Here is an 18,754-nt window from a genome sequence, read left to right as displayed (position 1 = left end):
AACTTTCTCGAGTGAACAGGAAGGGGTTAACTTTCCTGAATAGACAAGAAGGGATTAGTTTCTGACAACCGCATAAACATGACAACTTTGCTCCCTCCAGAACAAGGAGTATATCTCCAGAGTTGTGTGAAAACAATAGACAGCTATTTCACTCAGTCAATCGTGCATGCTTAGTTTCACCAGGAGTGCAGAGAAATAGAGAGACAGGGGTTTTTTCAATAAAAGGTGTTATTTATTCAGCAGTCCTCTTTCTCATGCAAGAGAAGTGAATTGCCACAATTGCAATACTTGTTATAAAGTAAAGTGCGTACAGTAAAAGTAGTATTATGAAATAATACTGTAAAAGCATTGATATGGTTTCTGAGCCATATGATACTTAAAATGGATAAAATATATACATACATAAAATCATTGACTAAACATACTCAACTGGTGCTTCTAAGATATGCCTACCCCGGTGTACCTAACCTAAGCCTAGTACGTGGGAAGGAGTAAGTGAGCTGCAGTTTAAGTTAAGTTAGTTTTTGACAAGAATCTGAATCAAGAATTCTCTAAGGGTCTAATCAGCTCCGTACCTTGGTTATAGAATGAAGGAGGTCTTGTATCTCTCTCTCAGGACTCAATCTCCCAGCAACCCGCAAGGGTGACTGGAAACACTGGAGCTGGATTTCTCGGCAGGAGAAAAGACAGCGTCTTTCTCAGTGCGTCAAATGGGAGGGTCAGCTTCCTTCGGCACTCGCATCAGTTGGGCGTCGGACAAGTAGAAGCCGCTCTGCTCCAAACCACTGTGTGTTTGCTTAAGGCAAATGCTGGTATATTTATACCTGAATGGTGCTGAGTTTGACGTAAGGTTGGACATAAGACGTCACTAAGAACTTACAGTTCTTTCTGGACTCCAGGAGTTCTTGTGCAAATCAAAACAAAAAGCAGGGGGAATTCCCGGGCTGCTGGAGGCTTGGTTTGTTTAAAGAACGCGTTGTACTTTCTAGGAGTCTATGGGAGTAACCTTGCGGTATTTGGACTGCGTTGGCTATGACTAAATATGGATATGATTCTTATACCTTTATAAGGATAGGATTTGTTATAACCACATAAGGGCATACATCGGGAATATCTAATTAGGGTCCTAAATACGTTTACAACACCGTCCTGTATCTTCTTGTAACCGTTCTTGTAACTGACGGAGCCGAAAAGAGCTTTTGCCATACCTCCATTTTTCGGCTCAGTAATAGCATTGTTGAATGGAAGTAAAGGTTCAATTATTGCAGAAGGAGAATGGAGTACCTCTGTCAGGATGTTGGATTTAAATTTTGTTGTTGGGAGTTGTAGACCTAAAAGATCAGCAGCCTTACATATCACTGTGTGGTAGGAATACACATCTTTAGAGGAAACCTCTGAAGGAGGCGAGAGTTGCCATTCTGGTGATAATTCCAAGCCACTTGCCACTCTTAGGTCTTCAAAAAAGTCCTCTGACTCCTGAAGTTCCCCTTCATCCATCTCATCCTCTCTATAATGCTGCTCCTCCAGCAATCTTTGTGCCTCCTGCCTGGACCTTATCTCCGGGGCCGGTGCCAACGGAGTCATACTCGGATCCGATGGATTCGGAACCGGCGTCAAACTCGGATCCATGGGCACATTCTAAGCCGACCGAGGGAAATGCCATGACGGATTTACAGGAAGAAAGGGCATAAAGGGAGCTGGTGCATATGCATGTGGAAATCCCAAATTGAATGCCATGGGACCCATGGGACCCGAAGGTGCACCAGAGCGGTACACTGCCCTCGCAAAGACACCGCATTAAGATAATGTGTCTGGTCTTGCCCTGGACCAGGAAAAGGAGGGTACTCGCCTGGAATCCTCTCAGGCATAGGCATCACTGGACTCGGGCCAGCCAACGGTGGATACAATGGAGTTGATGACCCTTCAGGTACAGGTACCTCTTCCACCGGAGCCGGAGAATGCTCTGGAGATGGAGATGGAATCAGCGCCGGTGACTGCGCCGGTGAAGCCACAGGAGACGTTGCTTTCTCTGGAGAAGGAGATGCATAGTCCTCACGATGTCGATGGACTTTCGAAGTTGACGAATGAGCTTCTTCTCTTTCCAAACGGCGTCGAGAGCCGAGCCTCTTCTTTTTATGCTTCTTGGATTTTGAAGCATGTCCCGACATCAACTTCGAGCCCGATCTCGACCTCGACCTAGATCTGGACCTCGATCTTCTCCAGCCTCTCTTTTCCTTAACCATTTTTGCCATAAACAACTTGGCTTCCCTTTCCTTCAGAGCCTTCGGGTTCATTTTTCTGCAGGAAACACAATCCTCGACGTCATGGTCCGATGATAAACACCAAACGCAATCAACGTGAGAATCTGTTATGGACATGTGTCCACCGCACTCCCTGCATGGGTTAAATCCTGATTTCCTTGACGACATCTTCGAAAAGAGAAAGAGAAGAAAACAGGATACAGTCTAGAAACACAAAGTAACAAACTACGGAGAGTCCCAAAAACCGTTGGCGTCGATGGCGCGAAAAAAAGTTAACTGACGTCATCACGCCGAAGAGGCTCTATTATGGATCCAGTGACGTCAGCGAGGTACCGAGCGGAGTCGTGCCTCTGTGGCGTCGTCTACGTCCTCGTCAGCGTGGAGAGCGACAAAAGTTTCCGAATGTTGCTGGCGCAGGGGATATTCACAAGGTGAGGAATCCACTGGCAGATGTATCCATCATAAATTAGTTTTAATGGGATATGTTGTATCACAGTTATTTGGAAGATAGCGAACCAGCTGTGGCCTATGAAAATTAACCATTATACAATCACCTTTTATAGTTTTAGTGGCTTGTCCTATCCATCCTACTCTACGGACCATTAGTATCTCAATGGTGTCTAAGGGATGGAACCTCTTGAGTTTTGCCTGCCAATCTACAGTTTTATTCTGTAGATTGTCCCAGCGTTCTCTCTGGCTTGCTCTAAGAGCGGGTACACCAGCCAATATTATTGTATATGGGCATGAAGCTGGAGGCAGGTTCAGTACGTCCAGATTAGCATCTAATGAATCATTAGTTATGTCTTTGCTTAAATTGAAGGTCAGAATCGAAACGCTTATCTTCTACCTACATTGGACCGTGTTGCACAGTAATTCTGTGTGCCTGGGGGGGGTTGTGCCATTCAGTGCCTCCTGTGGCCTATCTCCCATACTATTGTAAGTAGATGTAATAGTGTTGCCACCCTTTACTTCCCCATCATGGGCTGCAAGTTGACATTCATCCACCACTCTCCCATGGTCTCCCCTATTTGACTAATCTACATTTCTACCCACCATGTTATGACCTAAGTTTTTCATTACAGTATCCAGATAGTCCAATTTATCCCAGAGCTGTCCAAAATTCTTCTCAAGCAATTCTTGGACATGGGTTACTGTTACACCTAGAATTGCTTTGTTAACAGTAGCATCAATTTCAGTAGTGACCTCCTTGGTATTAGTGTGTCTAAAATCATGGGGCACAAGATCCATGTCTGTCTGTGTACCAACAGAACTATTTTTAAGTTGACGAGCAGTTATAATAATGTATGGTCTATGATTGGGCAGTCAGTTGTTTGGGAGCCCTTCATGGACTTAAATTTCTTTACAGGTGCCCCACATTTTCTTTTTGCCGGCAAAGCTTCCATCTTTCGTACTGCCACATTCTTCAGGACCCTGGTCCTAGTAAATCTGCCCACGACCACTGGTGTAACTGTTTCTGGGTCCAGCACGGTAAGGGAAGGACAAGGAGTAGATGAGGCATTAGTAGCAGAAGTAATGGACAGGCCATCATGAACACGGTCCCCTGCTCCAACTGGCTGAGTACCCACTAGGTGATGATCACGAAAAATAGATGGATCCAGGGAAAGAAGTCACTCAGTTATTTCTTTCTCGCGGGTCAGTAATGATTCTGCCCTTACCTGAAAAGCGTCTAGCGTACCCGCCACTTTCTTTCTTTTTTCCATTTTATATTAGCTACTAGTTGTCAGTGCAAAAAACAAAACAATATTTACTGAGAGTTCCACAATACATAGTACCTTCGTTTATCAGTGAGGATCCGGTCAGTAACTCTAGGAGGCAAGATGTTAGAGAACTTGCCCAGCCCAGGATCTTCCGTGCTCTGAAGGGCGAGACGGGCCCCTGGGCACTTTTGACCGCGCCTTCTGGCGCTCCGGTGACGTTAGCGGGTGCGTAACAGCGCAAAGTACTGCAAGGGACCCTGGGTAGTGTAGTCTCTCCTCCCACTAAACTACCAGTTCCAGTCTCTCACAGAGGCAAAGGTAGTGTTCCCTGTCTTGCCTGTCTTGCTGCAAAGGGCGTCCCACCATTCACTGCACGGATGGGTCGGCCCTGTCCAAAAGGGAGTAGCTGCACCCTCAGAGCATGGCTCTGCAGAGACACGGCAATGGAAAATATTGTTCCTAGGCAATATACAATCTTCTTAAAGCAGATTTATTGGGAAATTAGTCCAGAAAACATGATTTATAGATATCACATAGTCAATTTTTAATTATAAAAATATATATATATTTTTATAAAAACGGTAATCAAAAACAATCAAACACAATAACAATAATTGATCCTTATTATTATTCATTAAAAAATTGTATCGTATCATTAAACAGACAGTGGCAAAAAAGTTTTAATCTTCGACACGCGTCATCTTTGCATCTAATACTCTATGTCAAGTCAACAACGCAGTGTTGACTTGACATAGAGTATTAGATATAAAGATATAAAATGAGTTCCTAATGTATTTGTAATGTATTTTTAATTATTTTTAGGTAAATTGTGGCTATTCCTGACGAAGATATTCACATACTCTGCAGAGATACAGGCCAGTACGGGACGTGGCGCAGTCAAATTATGCGGTAACCCTCCTCACGGGGGTGTCCAGCAGTGGCAACGAGATGCGGGGGGGCCCCTAGAAGGGATTCCTTAATGCACACACTCCCGATTACAGTATGAGAATGGGGGCTCACCAAAGCCCGCTCTGCATGGGGAAGGGGTGCAGTGGCACGTGTAATGCCGCAGAACAGGCAATGGGCGACGGTCCACACAAGCGCACAGAGCCAGCAAGACAACACCTCAATCTGGGAGGAGGGGAATAGAAAGGTCCCGCACCTCCCTACACACGCCGAAATGCAGATGTTAGGCCCGGAGCAGAGTGACCCAAGAAAGCAACCCCTACCCCCAGCAACGCCACCCAACTGACCCTTCTTACCTGGACCCCATCCACGATAGAAGATATCCTAAAGACCATAAAGAGCACCCAGTCCAAGGCACCTTCTGACCCCTGCCCACCGCACATCTTCCACAGGGCCGCCACAGCCACCGCACCGAGCTATGTCAAACCATCAACTGCTCCCTCACGAGCACCACATTCCCTGACAACTGGAAGTGTCCCAATGTCAACCCTCTCCTAAAGAAACACTCCACAGACCCGACGGACCTCCAGAACTTCAGGCCAATCTCAATGTTCCCTTTCGCAACCAAAATCATCAAAAAGGCTGTCAACACCCAGCTAGCACACTTCACAGAAACCAACATAATAGACACTTCTCAATAGAGATTCTGCAGCAACCACAGCATCGAGACCGCCCTCCTCGCCGCCACAGACGACATCCTTGCCCTCCTTGACAAAGGCCAAATGGCAGCACTCAACCTCCTGGACCAATCAGCAGCCTTCAACACCGTCTCCCACCACATACTGGCTACCAGACTCTTTGACGCCAGCATCCAAGGAACGGCCCTAGACTGGTTACGATCATTCCTCACACGCAGAACACAGAGAATAAGACTACCGCCCTTCCTCTCAGAACTGACAGAGATCAGATGCAGAGTACCCCAAGGATCCTCCCTCAGCCCCACCATCTTCACCGTATACATAGCCCCCCTCACAACCATCATCAGAAACCATGAGCTCAACATCATCTCCTACGTTGATGACACCCATCTCATCCTTTCCCTCACCAAGGAACCCGACATCACCAGGCACAACTTCCAAGAAGGGATGAAAGCTGTGGCTACCTGGATGAGGAACAGCTGCCTGAAACTCAACTCAAAGAAAACAGAAGTCCTCATCCTCAGCTCCACCCTCTCCACATGGGATGACAACTTGTGGCCCCCGCCATCGGAAAACCACTCACCCTGACGGACCATGCATGTAACCTCGGCATCATACTAGACTCATAACTCCCCATGAATCGCCCGATCAAAGCCGTCTCCTCTGCATGCTTCAACACCCTCCGCATACTACACAAACATTCCAGTGGATCCCCCCCATCGCCGACTCCCGGAAAACGTTCACTCACACACACATCACCAGCAAACTGGACTACGGCAAATCCCTCTATGCCGGAATCAACAAAAAACTCCTCCACAAACTCCAGACCATTGCAGCCAGACTAATGCTCGATATCCCACAGCACAACCACATCACCTGACACCTCCGCAATCCCCACTGGCTCCCCGTCAAAAGAAAAATAACTTTCAAGCTGCTCACACCCGCCTACAGGTCCCTCCACAACACCGGACCGCAATACCTCCTTCCATGCCTCTAAGAGAAACCTCCACTCAGCCGACCTCTCCCTAGTCACCATCCCACGCTTCTACAGAACCAGAGCAGGTGGAAGGTCCTTCTCCTACCTCGCAGCCAAGACCTGCAACGATCTCCTACTTCACCTCCGTCGAAGCCCAACACTGCACCAATTCAAGAAGGACCTCAAGACCTGGCTCTTTGAATGACCTCAACGGAGATGCTCACACCCACAACTCAGCGCCTTGAGACCCTACGGAGTGAGTAGTGCGCTCTACAAAACTTTGATTGATTGATTGAGGGTGCCCCTGCTTGAGCAAGACAAACCTACAAACCCCGGAGCTGTCTATCCAGGCTTTGTAAATGCTGTCAACCATTTAAAGACATATCCTGTTCTCCTTTAAAGCTACCAACACAGAGTCCTTCAATGGACTCCTAGTATATAGACCACCGGGCCCTAGAAATACGTTTATGGAGTCCATTTCAACCATAATGGAATCCTGCATGGCAAACACAAATTTCACCGTGTTAGGGGATTTTAACTTCTATCTCGAGGATGCTGAGAATAGGGATACTAAACAGTTGATAGATCTATTTCTAAGTTTAGACCTAACGCAAATAGTAACAGAACCCACACATATTGGCAAGCATACTTTGGAGGGTATTTTTACAAATCATTTACAACTACATTTCACTAGGACACGATCCTTACCATGGACCGACCATAGGGCGATCTTTTTCAAGATCCATACAATTGGCCCATTAAATAGAAGCTACAATACCAACACTTCGAAGACTCAATGCTCCTGGTCTCATATAAATTCTTTCGATCTCCAGAGTATGCTGCAATCACACTCTGTTATTATGGATACTGATCCAGATCAAGCTGCGATGAGTCTCAACTACTGGCTGGAACAAGCGGCTGCAAGCCTAGCTCCGGAAATCAGTATAGGAACCAGAAATAAAAATAAATTATCCTCAGCCCCTTGGTATAATACTAATTAAAAGTTCTGAAATAATCTGTAGAGCCAAAGAAAGGCTTTGGAGAAAGGAATACTCTGGAAAGGATAAAAAGCTCTATGGTATAGCACTAGCCAACTATAAGGAAGCCATAAATGAGGCAAAAACTAATTATTTTACAGATAAAATTATGGCTGTCAAAAACACCTCCAGAGAACTTTTTAAGACTGTTCTTAAGCTTTCTGAGCTTGCCAACACTAAACACTTTAAATCTACTAATCTGTGTTAAACTTGCTAATTTCTTTCAGGAGACAGTTGTAAAGGTATACGATGAGTTCTCCACCGACGCCAATGAGCCCAGACCAGCTGAGTGTAAGTTGGATGTCTCAAACACTCAAATGTCACTGGAAAAATTCAGTCACCTTACTCAGGAGAAAGTGGAGAATCTCATCCGGACAAACCATTCAGGTTCTCCTTTGGATCCCTTCCCAGCCTCAGTTTTTCATATGGCACCAGAAGTCATTGCTAATGTCCTGACACCTCTGCTAAATAATATTTTAGTACAAGGACATTTTCCGACGCAATGGAAAAATTCAATTATAAAACCTATCTTGAAGAAGCCGACTTTGGATCCCACAGAAGTGGCTAATTATTGGCCTATTACCTCCTTACAATTTCCTTCTAAAGTACTGGAAAGAGCAATAAATGAAGAACTACTAAACTTTATAGAAGCACATGATATATTAGTGTAGGAGGGTGGATACCGGACTATGGTTACCCCAGATTTTTGCCTTGTGTTTAGCTGGTTTTCGACTTAGTTGGCCTGGGATCCGGCTAATCAGGGCCCCAGGCTATCTGCTCTCTCTTTAAAATGGACTCCATGTACCCTAGGTGCATAACCAATTGGGGTTGGGTCACCTTATGAGCCCCTGTACAGTGTACTATAGGTACCAAGGGCATAGGTGCATCCAAGGCCTACCAGGGGCTGCAGCATATCTTTTGCCACCCCTGGCTGGCCATCCAAACAGACACAACCGGCTGATCACTCAGCTGGGGCAAGGTCGTGTAATCACCCCTTGCTTAGATATAGTATATCTATGTCTAAACCTATATCTGGACACATATACACCTATAAGTCCCTCCTATGGCAGGCCTTAACAATCCTGGAGGCAGAGTGCTTGGTGTTATGTGAGATGGTGCTCTAGCATAGTCAATAATCCTTCTTCTCCAATAAGAGTATAGTGTTGGCCGGCACTTTTAATTCTATTTGTGGACGCACAATTAATGTGCTATATCTTATATTTACAGCGTTAACTCGACATCCAAAACCAGGCTCGCCCTCCGCGTGATATCACACTGAAGTCCAGTTGACATTTAAAATACTATCTTGGTGAGTCCACGTATATTGGTCATGTCTTTGCTCATTATCTGTAAGATGTTAGATCTACAGCTTAGGTTCCTGGCAGGTCACTTGTTAGGTGTAACAACCAATTACAGGCAATGGCTGGGTGGTCCTATGATTGTCTTCACTGTTTTTCATGTGATCCGGATATACCTTTATTAATATTTTTCGTTGTTGTAGCTGATGGTTTTTTTGGCTTCTATGTCTTTTGTTGTTTTTTTCTTCCTTTTCTTCTCTCATCATTTCTTTTTAACTGCTTATTTTGACTTATTTACCTCGTTGGACATTTTCTGTGTCCCGCTATTCCTATTTCTTCCTTCTCGTTGGATTCTACTTCCTGCTAGACATGTTAATATGTGGCATTTTGGACTAATATGTATGTATAAGTTTGATTGACTGAACATGATGTTTTTATGACAACTAGGGTAATTACCTTGTCTTATATATACCGCGATGGAATAACATCTGTTCTATGCCATGTAATATATCTCCTTTCCATCCCTGTTCATGAAAGTTTCCTTGATATCTTTTTCTTCTTTTTTTTCTGGTCCTTCAATATACTGGACATGTATCTTACTAGGGCACTTTTATATTTGTGTGTATATATATATATGTATATGGGTATATATGTATATAGGATATTTTTGTGTTAGAAAATGTTATCGGTATCACTATGGTGAATTAATGATATGTTTTTTATTAAAAAAAAAAAAAAGTTTTTTGTTGTTCTATATCTTGATTGTTGTACGGTTGTTTTTACAGCCCTGAGGAAGCCCTATTTGGGCGAAACGCGTTGGCTGTCATCTCTGTCAAGATTGTGTTTGAAGACTGCAATAAATAAATTCTTTGAAGAATAATCTGAAGGACCGCTACTCTTTTTTATGAACATATATGAATACCCTTTGAAAACCACTTGGTTTATGTACTGTACTGTATATTGTTGCCTCTCAGTTCTCTATTTTACCTCTCTGACCTTGCTGGTCCGAGTAAGAAGCGATCTTCGAATCCTGCATGGGTTGCCTTTTTCAAGGCCTGTTGACTCCGATCCGGAGGCCGACACCGCCGAAAGCGAGAGCCTTCGTGGGACAGCTCGTGATCCACTCCTGGACATCGTCGATGCCCCAGAGTCCATGTGGCAAAAGAGTCAAGCTTCTCGACAACCACCTGAGTGCGCCCGACATCGCCTGGTTCCTTCCTGGTGCCACCCTGGTCACTGGCTAGTGACCCAGACTCTATCCCCTCTGCTTTCAGGTACTCTGCTTTCAGGTACTCTATACCTTCGATCCACCCTTGGATCCACCCGGACTCTTCTCTCCTGGCCGCCTGCAGCATCTTCATTTCCAGGCTCCATAGAACTCCACGACAAAACCTGACACACTTTGGAACCTATGCACCCGCTTCCTGTGGGTGAGGTTACGATCTAACACCGGTGCTCCTGTAGTGGTTTACACCTCTAGTGTCCTAGTTTAAAGTGGCTAAGTTCTAGACCAGTCGGAAGACTTCCAAAACAGTCACATTGTAACTTTTACGCACCATTGACTTTGCATTGGTGCATGCGTGTGGTTTTAGCACTGCACCCGAATCCCGCTGGCTACTCCCGTCCAAACTGCTGTTAGTCCAGTGTAGTCCCAGCGATTCCCAAGGCCCTAGGCCTTACCATTGTTCGAGAAGTGGTTCTTATACAACTTATTTAGTATATGGTTTGAGTGGCCACCGGCCTTATCCATAATCGTGCAACTTGTGTATGTTTAACTGTGCTTTTGTTTAAACGCTTGTGCCTCTGGACTCATAAAAAAGACAGAGGATTATTCTAGTAATAAATATATATATTTTTATAATATATAACTTGTGTGGTGTCCTTTCATTTGATATTACAGGATTGCATATAGTAAAACAGCTGGCTTCACATGCCCTCTTGAGTTAAGCCTAAGACTGCTTAGTCCATGCTACCATTAGGATAGCTTGTCTATAAGGTTGACTTTACAACCACCACCATAAGGGTTGCTTGGACTGATACAAGGTGCTCATTAGAATAGTGAACATCATACATCAGGCCAACTTCTCACAATTAGATAGAGCACAACACAGTTTTAGGCCACGCCATAGCACCGAGTCTGCATTGATTGCAGCCACGGAAAGCCTACGTGTGCAATTGTATCAGGGCAGGAAGGCAATACTGATATTGCTGGATTTATCTGCCGCGTTCGATACGGTGGATCACCGTATACTTCTCCAACGGCTGGCAGATATAGGCATAATAGATAGGGCTGCAGACACCATTAAAACATATTTAGCAGATAGACAACAAACAGTGATATTAGATGAACATAAATCTCATTCTTTCCTTATACCATGTGGAGTACCTCAGGGCTCGGCACTCTCGCCCACCCTGTTCAATATATATGTAGCCCCACTGGCAAAGCTTATTCGTTCTTTTGGCTTTACAGCAATTTGTTATGCTGACGACACACAAATTGTCGTCTCCCTTGTAGATCCATTGGAGAAGGTGGCAGCATGTTTTAATGCATGCATGAGCCATATCATTAAGTGGATGCAAAGCAATTGCTTGAAGCTTAATACTGGGAAGACGGAGGTAGTAACCTTTGGCGGGGACTCCTCTCTTTGGAATACTGCCTGGTGGCCTGATACCGCAGGTTTGTGCCCTTATCCAGTAAAAAAGGTAAAAAACCTTGGGATCATAGTGGATGATCAGCTCTCCCTATCTGACCAGGTAAATAGCATTACCTCCTCCTGTTTTTATACAATTAAAATCATTAGGGAAGTCCTCCCCTTTATTCCGATGTCTCTCAGGAAAAGGGTGGTTGCAGCACTGATTTTGTTTAAAATCGATTATTGTAATTCTTTATATCTCAGAGCCAAAAAAAGTGTGATACACAAATTGCAGATTCTACAGAACGCAGCTGCGCGACTACCATTGAATTTACCTAAATTTAATTCCATCAGCTTGGCGATTCGAGAACAACTGCACTGGCTCCCGATTACTGATAGGATTAAATTTAAATCCCTGTGTATCCTACATAAGGCTCTATATGAAAATGGACCGGGACAGATCGGACAATATGTTGAGCGATATGCTCCACCACGAAACCTCCATTCTGCCTTGGCATCCTTGCTAAGAGTGCCTTATGTAAGGACATTGAAATGGGGAGGTAGAAGTTTCGGATACCTTGCCCCAAAGTTGTGGAATTCTATGCCTTTGTATCTCAGAACCCAAAACAACCTACTCCAATTCAGACGAGATCTTAAAACCTGGCTGTTTTAACACATAGCTGTACTAATCCGTTCACTCCCTCTATTCTGTATTCTGATAGTTCAGCGCTAAGATGCCACGGCATACACACGCTTTATAAAAACCCTTATTTCATTTCATTTCATTTTCATTTCATTTCATATAGTGGACATCAGTCAGTACAAGAATTCTAACTATATAATGGGTGTGCCGAACCTGGTCATGTTTGATATCAAACATGTTGCAATCCTACCCCAACACTGATACTGGTGTTGGTGGTATGATCCCATGTACCAGGAGGGACTTAGGGGAACCCCCTGTACTCCAGGTTACAGCCTTTCAAGGTCTGCCAGCCAGCTAGTGCTGCCGCCGACCACAGACATTGTTCTGCCCTCCTCCTGCTGAGCTGAGCTCGAGCAGAAGGTAGAACCATAGGTTTCCTGTTACAGGGAGTTGTGACCACCTCCCAGAGAGGACTTTGTGTATTGGGCTGGGGCGGGGGAGCTTTCCAGCACCACCAGACTGCATTGAAGAGCCCATTTGATGCCCTCCTTTCGTACTCCAGTTTGAGTCAGTTCAGGCACCCTTGGTTTCCACTCTGGCTTGAAACTTTGACATAGACAGGAGAGTATCCTCCTCTCTGTCCAGATCCTTCTCTGGGAGGGATTCCCGAGCCGTTCCATCCCTTTCTTTAGGGTATTTAAAGGCTCTCCATGGGTGGGTCCTCAGATTCGCCGTGTAACAAGACTCACCTCTGAAATCAAGACAATTGTTGACCGTCTGGACAGTTCGACTTCGTTGGACTTCGACTGGAACCGAGACTGCATCAAGGAAGACTCCTGCTGCTCCTGGTCTTGCTGTTCAAGTCTTCTGCCTCGTCTGTGTCTGTGTTTCGCTCAGGTTCTCCAGAAGACCTGGGGGCATGAAGGACATTTGAAGAAATCTCCCTTGGAGTGAAGGAGTCACTTAAAGGCATCTGCAAGCACCGCAACGAAGTTGACCAGTCTGCTGCTCCTGTCGTCGCATGGACTTCCAGAGGCCCAGAAAAACATGTGGTGATTCTCTGACTCTGACCTGTCTTCCCTGCAATTTGGAGGATAGTATCCCTCGTCGGAGCCGCCAAAACCAAGTCCCTGTGCACCATATCGACTTGCAATTTCCAAGACTTGTTGGCTCAGCACTCCAGAGATATTCATGCTACAAGAAGCCCTAGCCTCCAGCACCTCATCCCTGGACGATCAGCCTCCTCACTTCATCCCTTGCACTGTGGACCTCCATCTTTGTTGAGCTGCCTGAGGTCCTCTTGCGACTCCTGTGCCTTCAGCCTGTGGGTCCTTTCGAGGGTCGTACTCTGGTTTGGTGGGCTCTTCTGCTTGCCTGAGGCTTGCTCTAACTCTCCTGCACTTGGTGAGTCCCTTAGACCTTGCTGGTCCCAACTATTGCATCTTGTCGTCTCCCACACCATTTGCAGCTACCAAGGCTTGTTGGTGCTCCCTCCGGACACCGACCACCTAGGGACCAACATCGGATGTGGGACAGCTTGTGCGTGGCTCCTGGTCTTCCTCAGTGTCATCTGGTTACCACAGCTGCAGTGACAAAATCATCAACTCTACTGAGCTCCCTGCCAAGGGTGGGCATTGTGCTTCAGTGCCTCCTAGTAACCTCCGAGTGGAATAAGACACTGGCCCCTCTGCTTACAGGTTCTCCACTTCAAGAATTCATCCTTGGATTCCACCGGACATCTTCGGAGACTTCTCCAGAGGTCTTTTCTCCAAAGTCTTCCATTGTCATCTACAGCAGGTTCCGAAGTCACTTCATTCTTTTGCATCCGGATTCCCTTGTGCAGGTAACCTGGTTCCGGGGGCATCCACAGGTGGAGTGGCTCTCTGACTTTCGGTCCTCCAGAGGGTTTCTTCGGGGTCCTCTGGGAGGGGTCCTTTTTCTTTAAATCTGCAACTACGACTTCCCCATAGAATTTAATTGAACCCACTGCTGTATTTCCACTCTGCGCTCAGCCTCTGTGGGGTTCCTGCGTACTTATCTTGGTTGGTTACTTGTTCTCCCAGCTCCTCTGAGTCTTCTGATCCAAGACCCATTCCTCCTTGCAGTTCGCATTCCACTTCTTTAGTATATGGTTGTGTCTCCCCCTGGAGACTAGTGCATATTTGTGCTACTTTCCTGATTTCTATTGAGTATTTTTATGTTTATTGTTGATACCTTCGGGTAGGAGATACACCAATGTGTTAGTGATTTTGTTGTGTAAGAGACTATTTTTATATATATACTGTGTAGTTCTCTTTCATCTAATCTACACTGTCGATTAAATGTGGTAAAACGAGCTGCTTTACACTCTTTCAAGATAAGCCCCATAGCTGCCCTCAAGAGATACCACTTTGAGAGCTTTCAAAGGTTATCAAAGACCACCAAAATCATTGTAAAGGTTGTCTGGATTAGTGAAAGGTGCATCACTTAAATAAGGGTGCACCATATACTAAGCCTGCCTCCTCCATCCTGGATACATTGTTATGGTTTGTTTATAAAATTGAACAAACGATCTGATCAATAGACTGACTCCCTTTGCTTACTATGCCTCTTTACCAATATTTCCATTCCATTTGTACCTGCAACCCTTAAATGTCTACCCTCCCTCTGTGCCACAGTGTCCCATTTGTCTTTGTATCACTGCCTTTCAGCCTTTGCAATCTCATTCTAAGTGCACCTGTGTGCCATTTTAGCCTACATGCACCCCCGTAGCTCCTTGCACTTTTTGGGCATTCTGTCAGCTACCACAGCACAGACCACCTCAGTGATTCCAGAACACAGCTTCCCTCTTCTCCCTTCATTCCTTTACCACAAGCCAATACCTTTCACTGCAGTCTAAATAAGCTGATAATGAACACAGAAAGTATCACAGCATTGTAGGAGGGAACTGTAACCTTACTTTTCCAATGAAACTCTACACTTAGCAAAGGGGTATAAAAGATGCAGTTGTGCAATACTTTCCACTCTTTAAGCTTACTTAGGCTGGAAGGGAAGGAACAGCAGGGGAAAGCTGAAAGAAGTTAAAGAAATAGAGATGTTGTTTATTGTACATAGAGGGCGACTGTGCATCACCCATGAAGTTACAATGTGGTGCTCTTGTGAGAAAGCTCAACCTTGCTGTGCACAGCCCAAGTACTAAGGCTGTGTGGAAGCCCTACATATTGGGAACATAAGCATGGAGGTATACAATAAATTTATGAAAGAAGCAAATCACAGCTATATAAAAAGGTAGGCCTTTGTAAAATAAGCCGGAACTTCAAATGTGTCACTCTTTCAGTAACATTCATTGCAACGGACACTAGAGGGAGGACCCCACAAGAGACACTATATCCTTCAGGGAGGAACAGATGGTCTGGAAAGATACAAAACCTTGCAATCGCCCACTAATGGCCAGCTTCAACGGCTCACATTTAAATACTCTAGAAATTCAAATTGGATAAGTGTTGGGGAAAAATAAAAAAAGGACACAAAATTAAAAAATTACTAACATTTTCAAATAAAATAATTAACGTACCTCTAATTCTGCTGTGTCCAAGCATGCTTTCTTTGAATACTTAAGGAAGTCCTGGAACAAAACAAAGTTTGTTTTTAAAGGGATTTTCCTTCCCAGTTTAGGAATAGTCAAACTCAATTTCAAAAGGCACAAAAGTTGAGAAAAACTATGTAGAATGGCACTAATAGGACGGGGATTGTGACACTTTACTGTGGAAATAATCAGTTATTCACCATCACTCAAGTTTCAGTTTGTGCTTTTTCTTAACCACGTGTAACATTTACTTTTCGTTCATTTATTTATAAGCATTTATACATTACACTTTGGGCGACAATGCATTTTTTATTTCAAAGTATACCAAAATACAGACTCTTGCTGAAAAAAGGGCGCCAATTTTTAAGCACCAACTTATCAGGAAAAAAGGTGGTGTAAAGAGTATGGGGTGACAGTGTCTGACATTCGCTCGGGTGAAGACAAGTCATAACTGCAATGCGGAACACAATTTTTAGCATCAAAACTTTTAAAGAAGCAACTGTGCATATGCTCGAAGGGAGATCACATCAAATAAAGTCAAGACCACCTTGAGGTCCCACTGAGGCCTCATGAATGGCTTGGAGAGCAACGTGTGTCAAACCTTTTGTAAAAAGCATCTCAAACAGTGAATAGAACAAAGACAGATGGTCTGGAAAACTCAGAGAAGCTGAGAAGTATATTTTCACCATCACAACTGAAAGCATGAGCTGAGACAACAAACTGCAAACAAAAAGATTTCAGCTAATTTATCCTGCAAGGAATCAGAAGTCAGTAAGGGAGCAGGTGTTGCCCCTAGGGGGCACCAGGGCATTGGCCCACTGCCTCCCTCTGCAACTACTGCTTGGCATATTACAGATGTTATACTTTATTTTTATTTATTTATTTTGAAAGTTTTATAGAGCGCAAACAAGATCCTTACGGATATCAGAGCGCTTTACACACAGAATGGGAAACAAAGGTAAAGGAGTACTAATTAAACAAGTCATTATGTGCAAAGAGGAGCAAATGGTTACACAATAGAAACAAGGTAAGGTAGCAACGGTGCATAGGTGGTCAATATAAATACTCATTGGAGGAAGAATACTGAGTTACAAGAGTACTTTAGTCTGAATTCAGGTGAATTTAGCTAAGAGGAGAGATTTTACTTCTTTTTTGAAGGATGCCGTGGATGAGATAAGTCTGATTTCTGGAGGGAGGGCATTCCAGATCCTTGGCGCCATCCATGAGAAGGAGCGTTTATATGTTTTTTTCTTGTGGAATCTCTGAGGTTTGAAAAGAAGATTGTCTGCGCTTCTTGTTGCTCTTGAGCCACCCAAGACTGTCAGTTTCTGAGCGAGGTAGCTGGGAGAGTTGTGGTGTATAGCCTTGTGGGTCATGCAAGCGATTTTCAGGTGTATTCTAGCTTCGTAAGGAAGCCAGTTCAAGGCTTTTAGATCGGGAGAGATGTGTGAGCGTTTTTTAGAGCCCGTGATTAGTCTGGCTGCAGCATTAATAGAGGCTTTTAATGATGTGGTTGTCGATAAGGGGAGGCCACAGAGGGCAACATTTCCATAATCCAATCGAGGGATAACTAGGGCTTGGACTGCAGTTCTGAAGTAATTGGGAGGAAGGAAAGGTTTCAACTTCTGCAATGTGTTGATTTGGAAATTAGCTCCCTTTGTTGCATTGCTGATGCGATGATGCATATTGAGATTGCAATCGAGGGTTATGCCTAAAGATTTCGCTGAATCCACAATAGTAGGTTGAACGTTGAGTGCAGTGAGATGGTTAAGCCAGGCCGGAGTGATGGGGACTTTGGTGGGAGGCGTTATTAGGAATTCCGTTTTTAGAGCGTTACGTTTGAGGTGATTCTCTGCCAGCCAAGTCTGTGTGTTCCTAAGCATTGAGTTGAGTAGTTTGATGTCATCAAGGGTGTGTACTTTAAGGTAGAGCTGGGTATCGTCTGCGTACATGTGAAACTGAACATCAGATGCTTGAAGTAGTGCGGTAAGTGGTTCCATGACTAGATTGAACAGAGTAGGGGATAGGGAGGATCCTTGAGGGACACCTAGTGTTACAGGAACTGGTGTGGACATAGTATTGTTAATCTTGAATTTCTGAGTCAGGTTATGCAGAAAAGAGGTGAACCACTTGATTACTGTCCCTGAAATACCCATTCTGAGATTCAGCAAATCGTGTCAGTTCTCGTGTTTGACCGTATCAAAGGCTGATGAGAGGTCGAGTAGTATGAGGAAGTAAGAACCGTTCTGATCAAGAATTTGAAGTGCGTCATCAATTATGTGTGTCATGGCTGATTCCGTACTGTGGCCTGCTCGGAAGCCTGATTGGTGTGAGTTGAGGAGGTTAAAGTGTTCGATGTGTTTTGTCAGTTGGAGGTGTACACATTTTTCTAGGAGTTTGGCCAAGGTAGGGATATTGGTGATAGGGCGATAGTTGTTCAGCTCGGAGGGGTCCGCTGTGGGTTTCTTTAGTATGGGCGATACCTGTCCCACTTTGAGGGAGTCCGGCATGCATCCTTGTTGAAGTGAGCTATTAACGATTTTGGTCCAGAGCGGGAGAAGCAATGGAATAAAGTCCTTTACGGAGTTTGCGGGTAGAGGATCAGTGAGGTGATTGGAAGGCTTCAGTGTACTTAGAATCTTGCCAATAGTTTCTTCCGAGTACGTTTCAAAGGATGACCACGAAGCATTCTTTTTTAAGTCAATGGGCGTTTTGTTGTGGGGGTTAGAGTAAAGACTTAGATCAGGGAGGAGGTCTTTCCTGATGTTGAGGTCCATCCCTGGATTGAGTTTTGATTAACTCGAACAGTTTTTTTGGTCGATTTCTTGCTTGGTCAAGCTGGTGGCTAAAGAAAGCTGCTTTCGAACGTTTGATTTTTCTAAAGTATGCGTTTCTTTTTTTCTTTAGTGTTTTGAGGTGCATAGCTGACGGGACAGATCTCCAATTGCGTTCCGCCAGTCTCATCGCTCGTGTATCTTCATTAAGAAGCCCGTCAAACCATGGATTAGGGATTTTAGAG

At 44.6% G+C, this 18,754-nt stretch overlaps 1 protein-coding gene across 1 annotated transcript in view; it reads right to left on the bottom strand.

Annotated features, from left to right (window-relative positions):
• The window catches only part of TRIO (trio Rho guanine nucleotide exchange factor), a 5,246,815-nt gene that overhangs the window by 1,582,539 nt on the left and 3,645,522 nt on the right, over nt 1-18,754 (bottom strand). Inside the window, exon 44 of the mRNA XM_086965300.1 lies at nt 15,724-15,774. Coding sequence (XP_086821426.1) covers nt 15,724-15,774 — 51 coding nt within the window. The remainder of the gene's footprint in view (nt 1-15,723; nt 15,775-18,754) is intronic.

The sequence above is a fragment of the Lissotriton vulgaris genome, chromosome 4_1 (genome assembly GCF_964263255.1).
Source record: "Lissotriton vulgaris chromosome 4_1, aLisVul1.2, whole genome shotgun sequence".
Lineage (NCBI taxonomy): Eukaryota > Metazoa > Chordata > Amphibia > Caudata > Salamandridae > Lissotriton > Lissotriton vulgaris.
The sequence above is the reverse complement of the archived record's forward strand: the minus strand, read 5'-3'. Positions and strand labels throughout refer to the sequence as shown.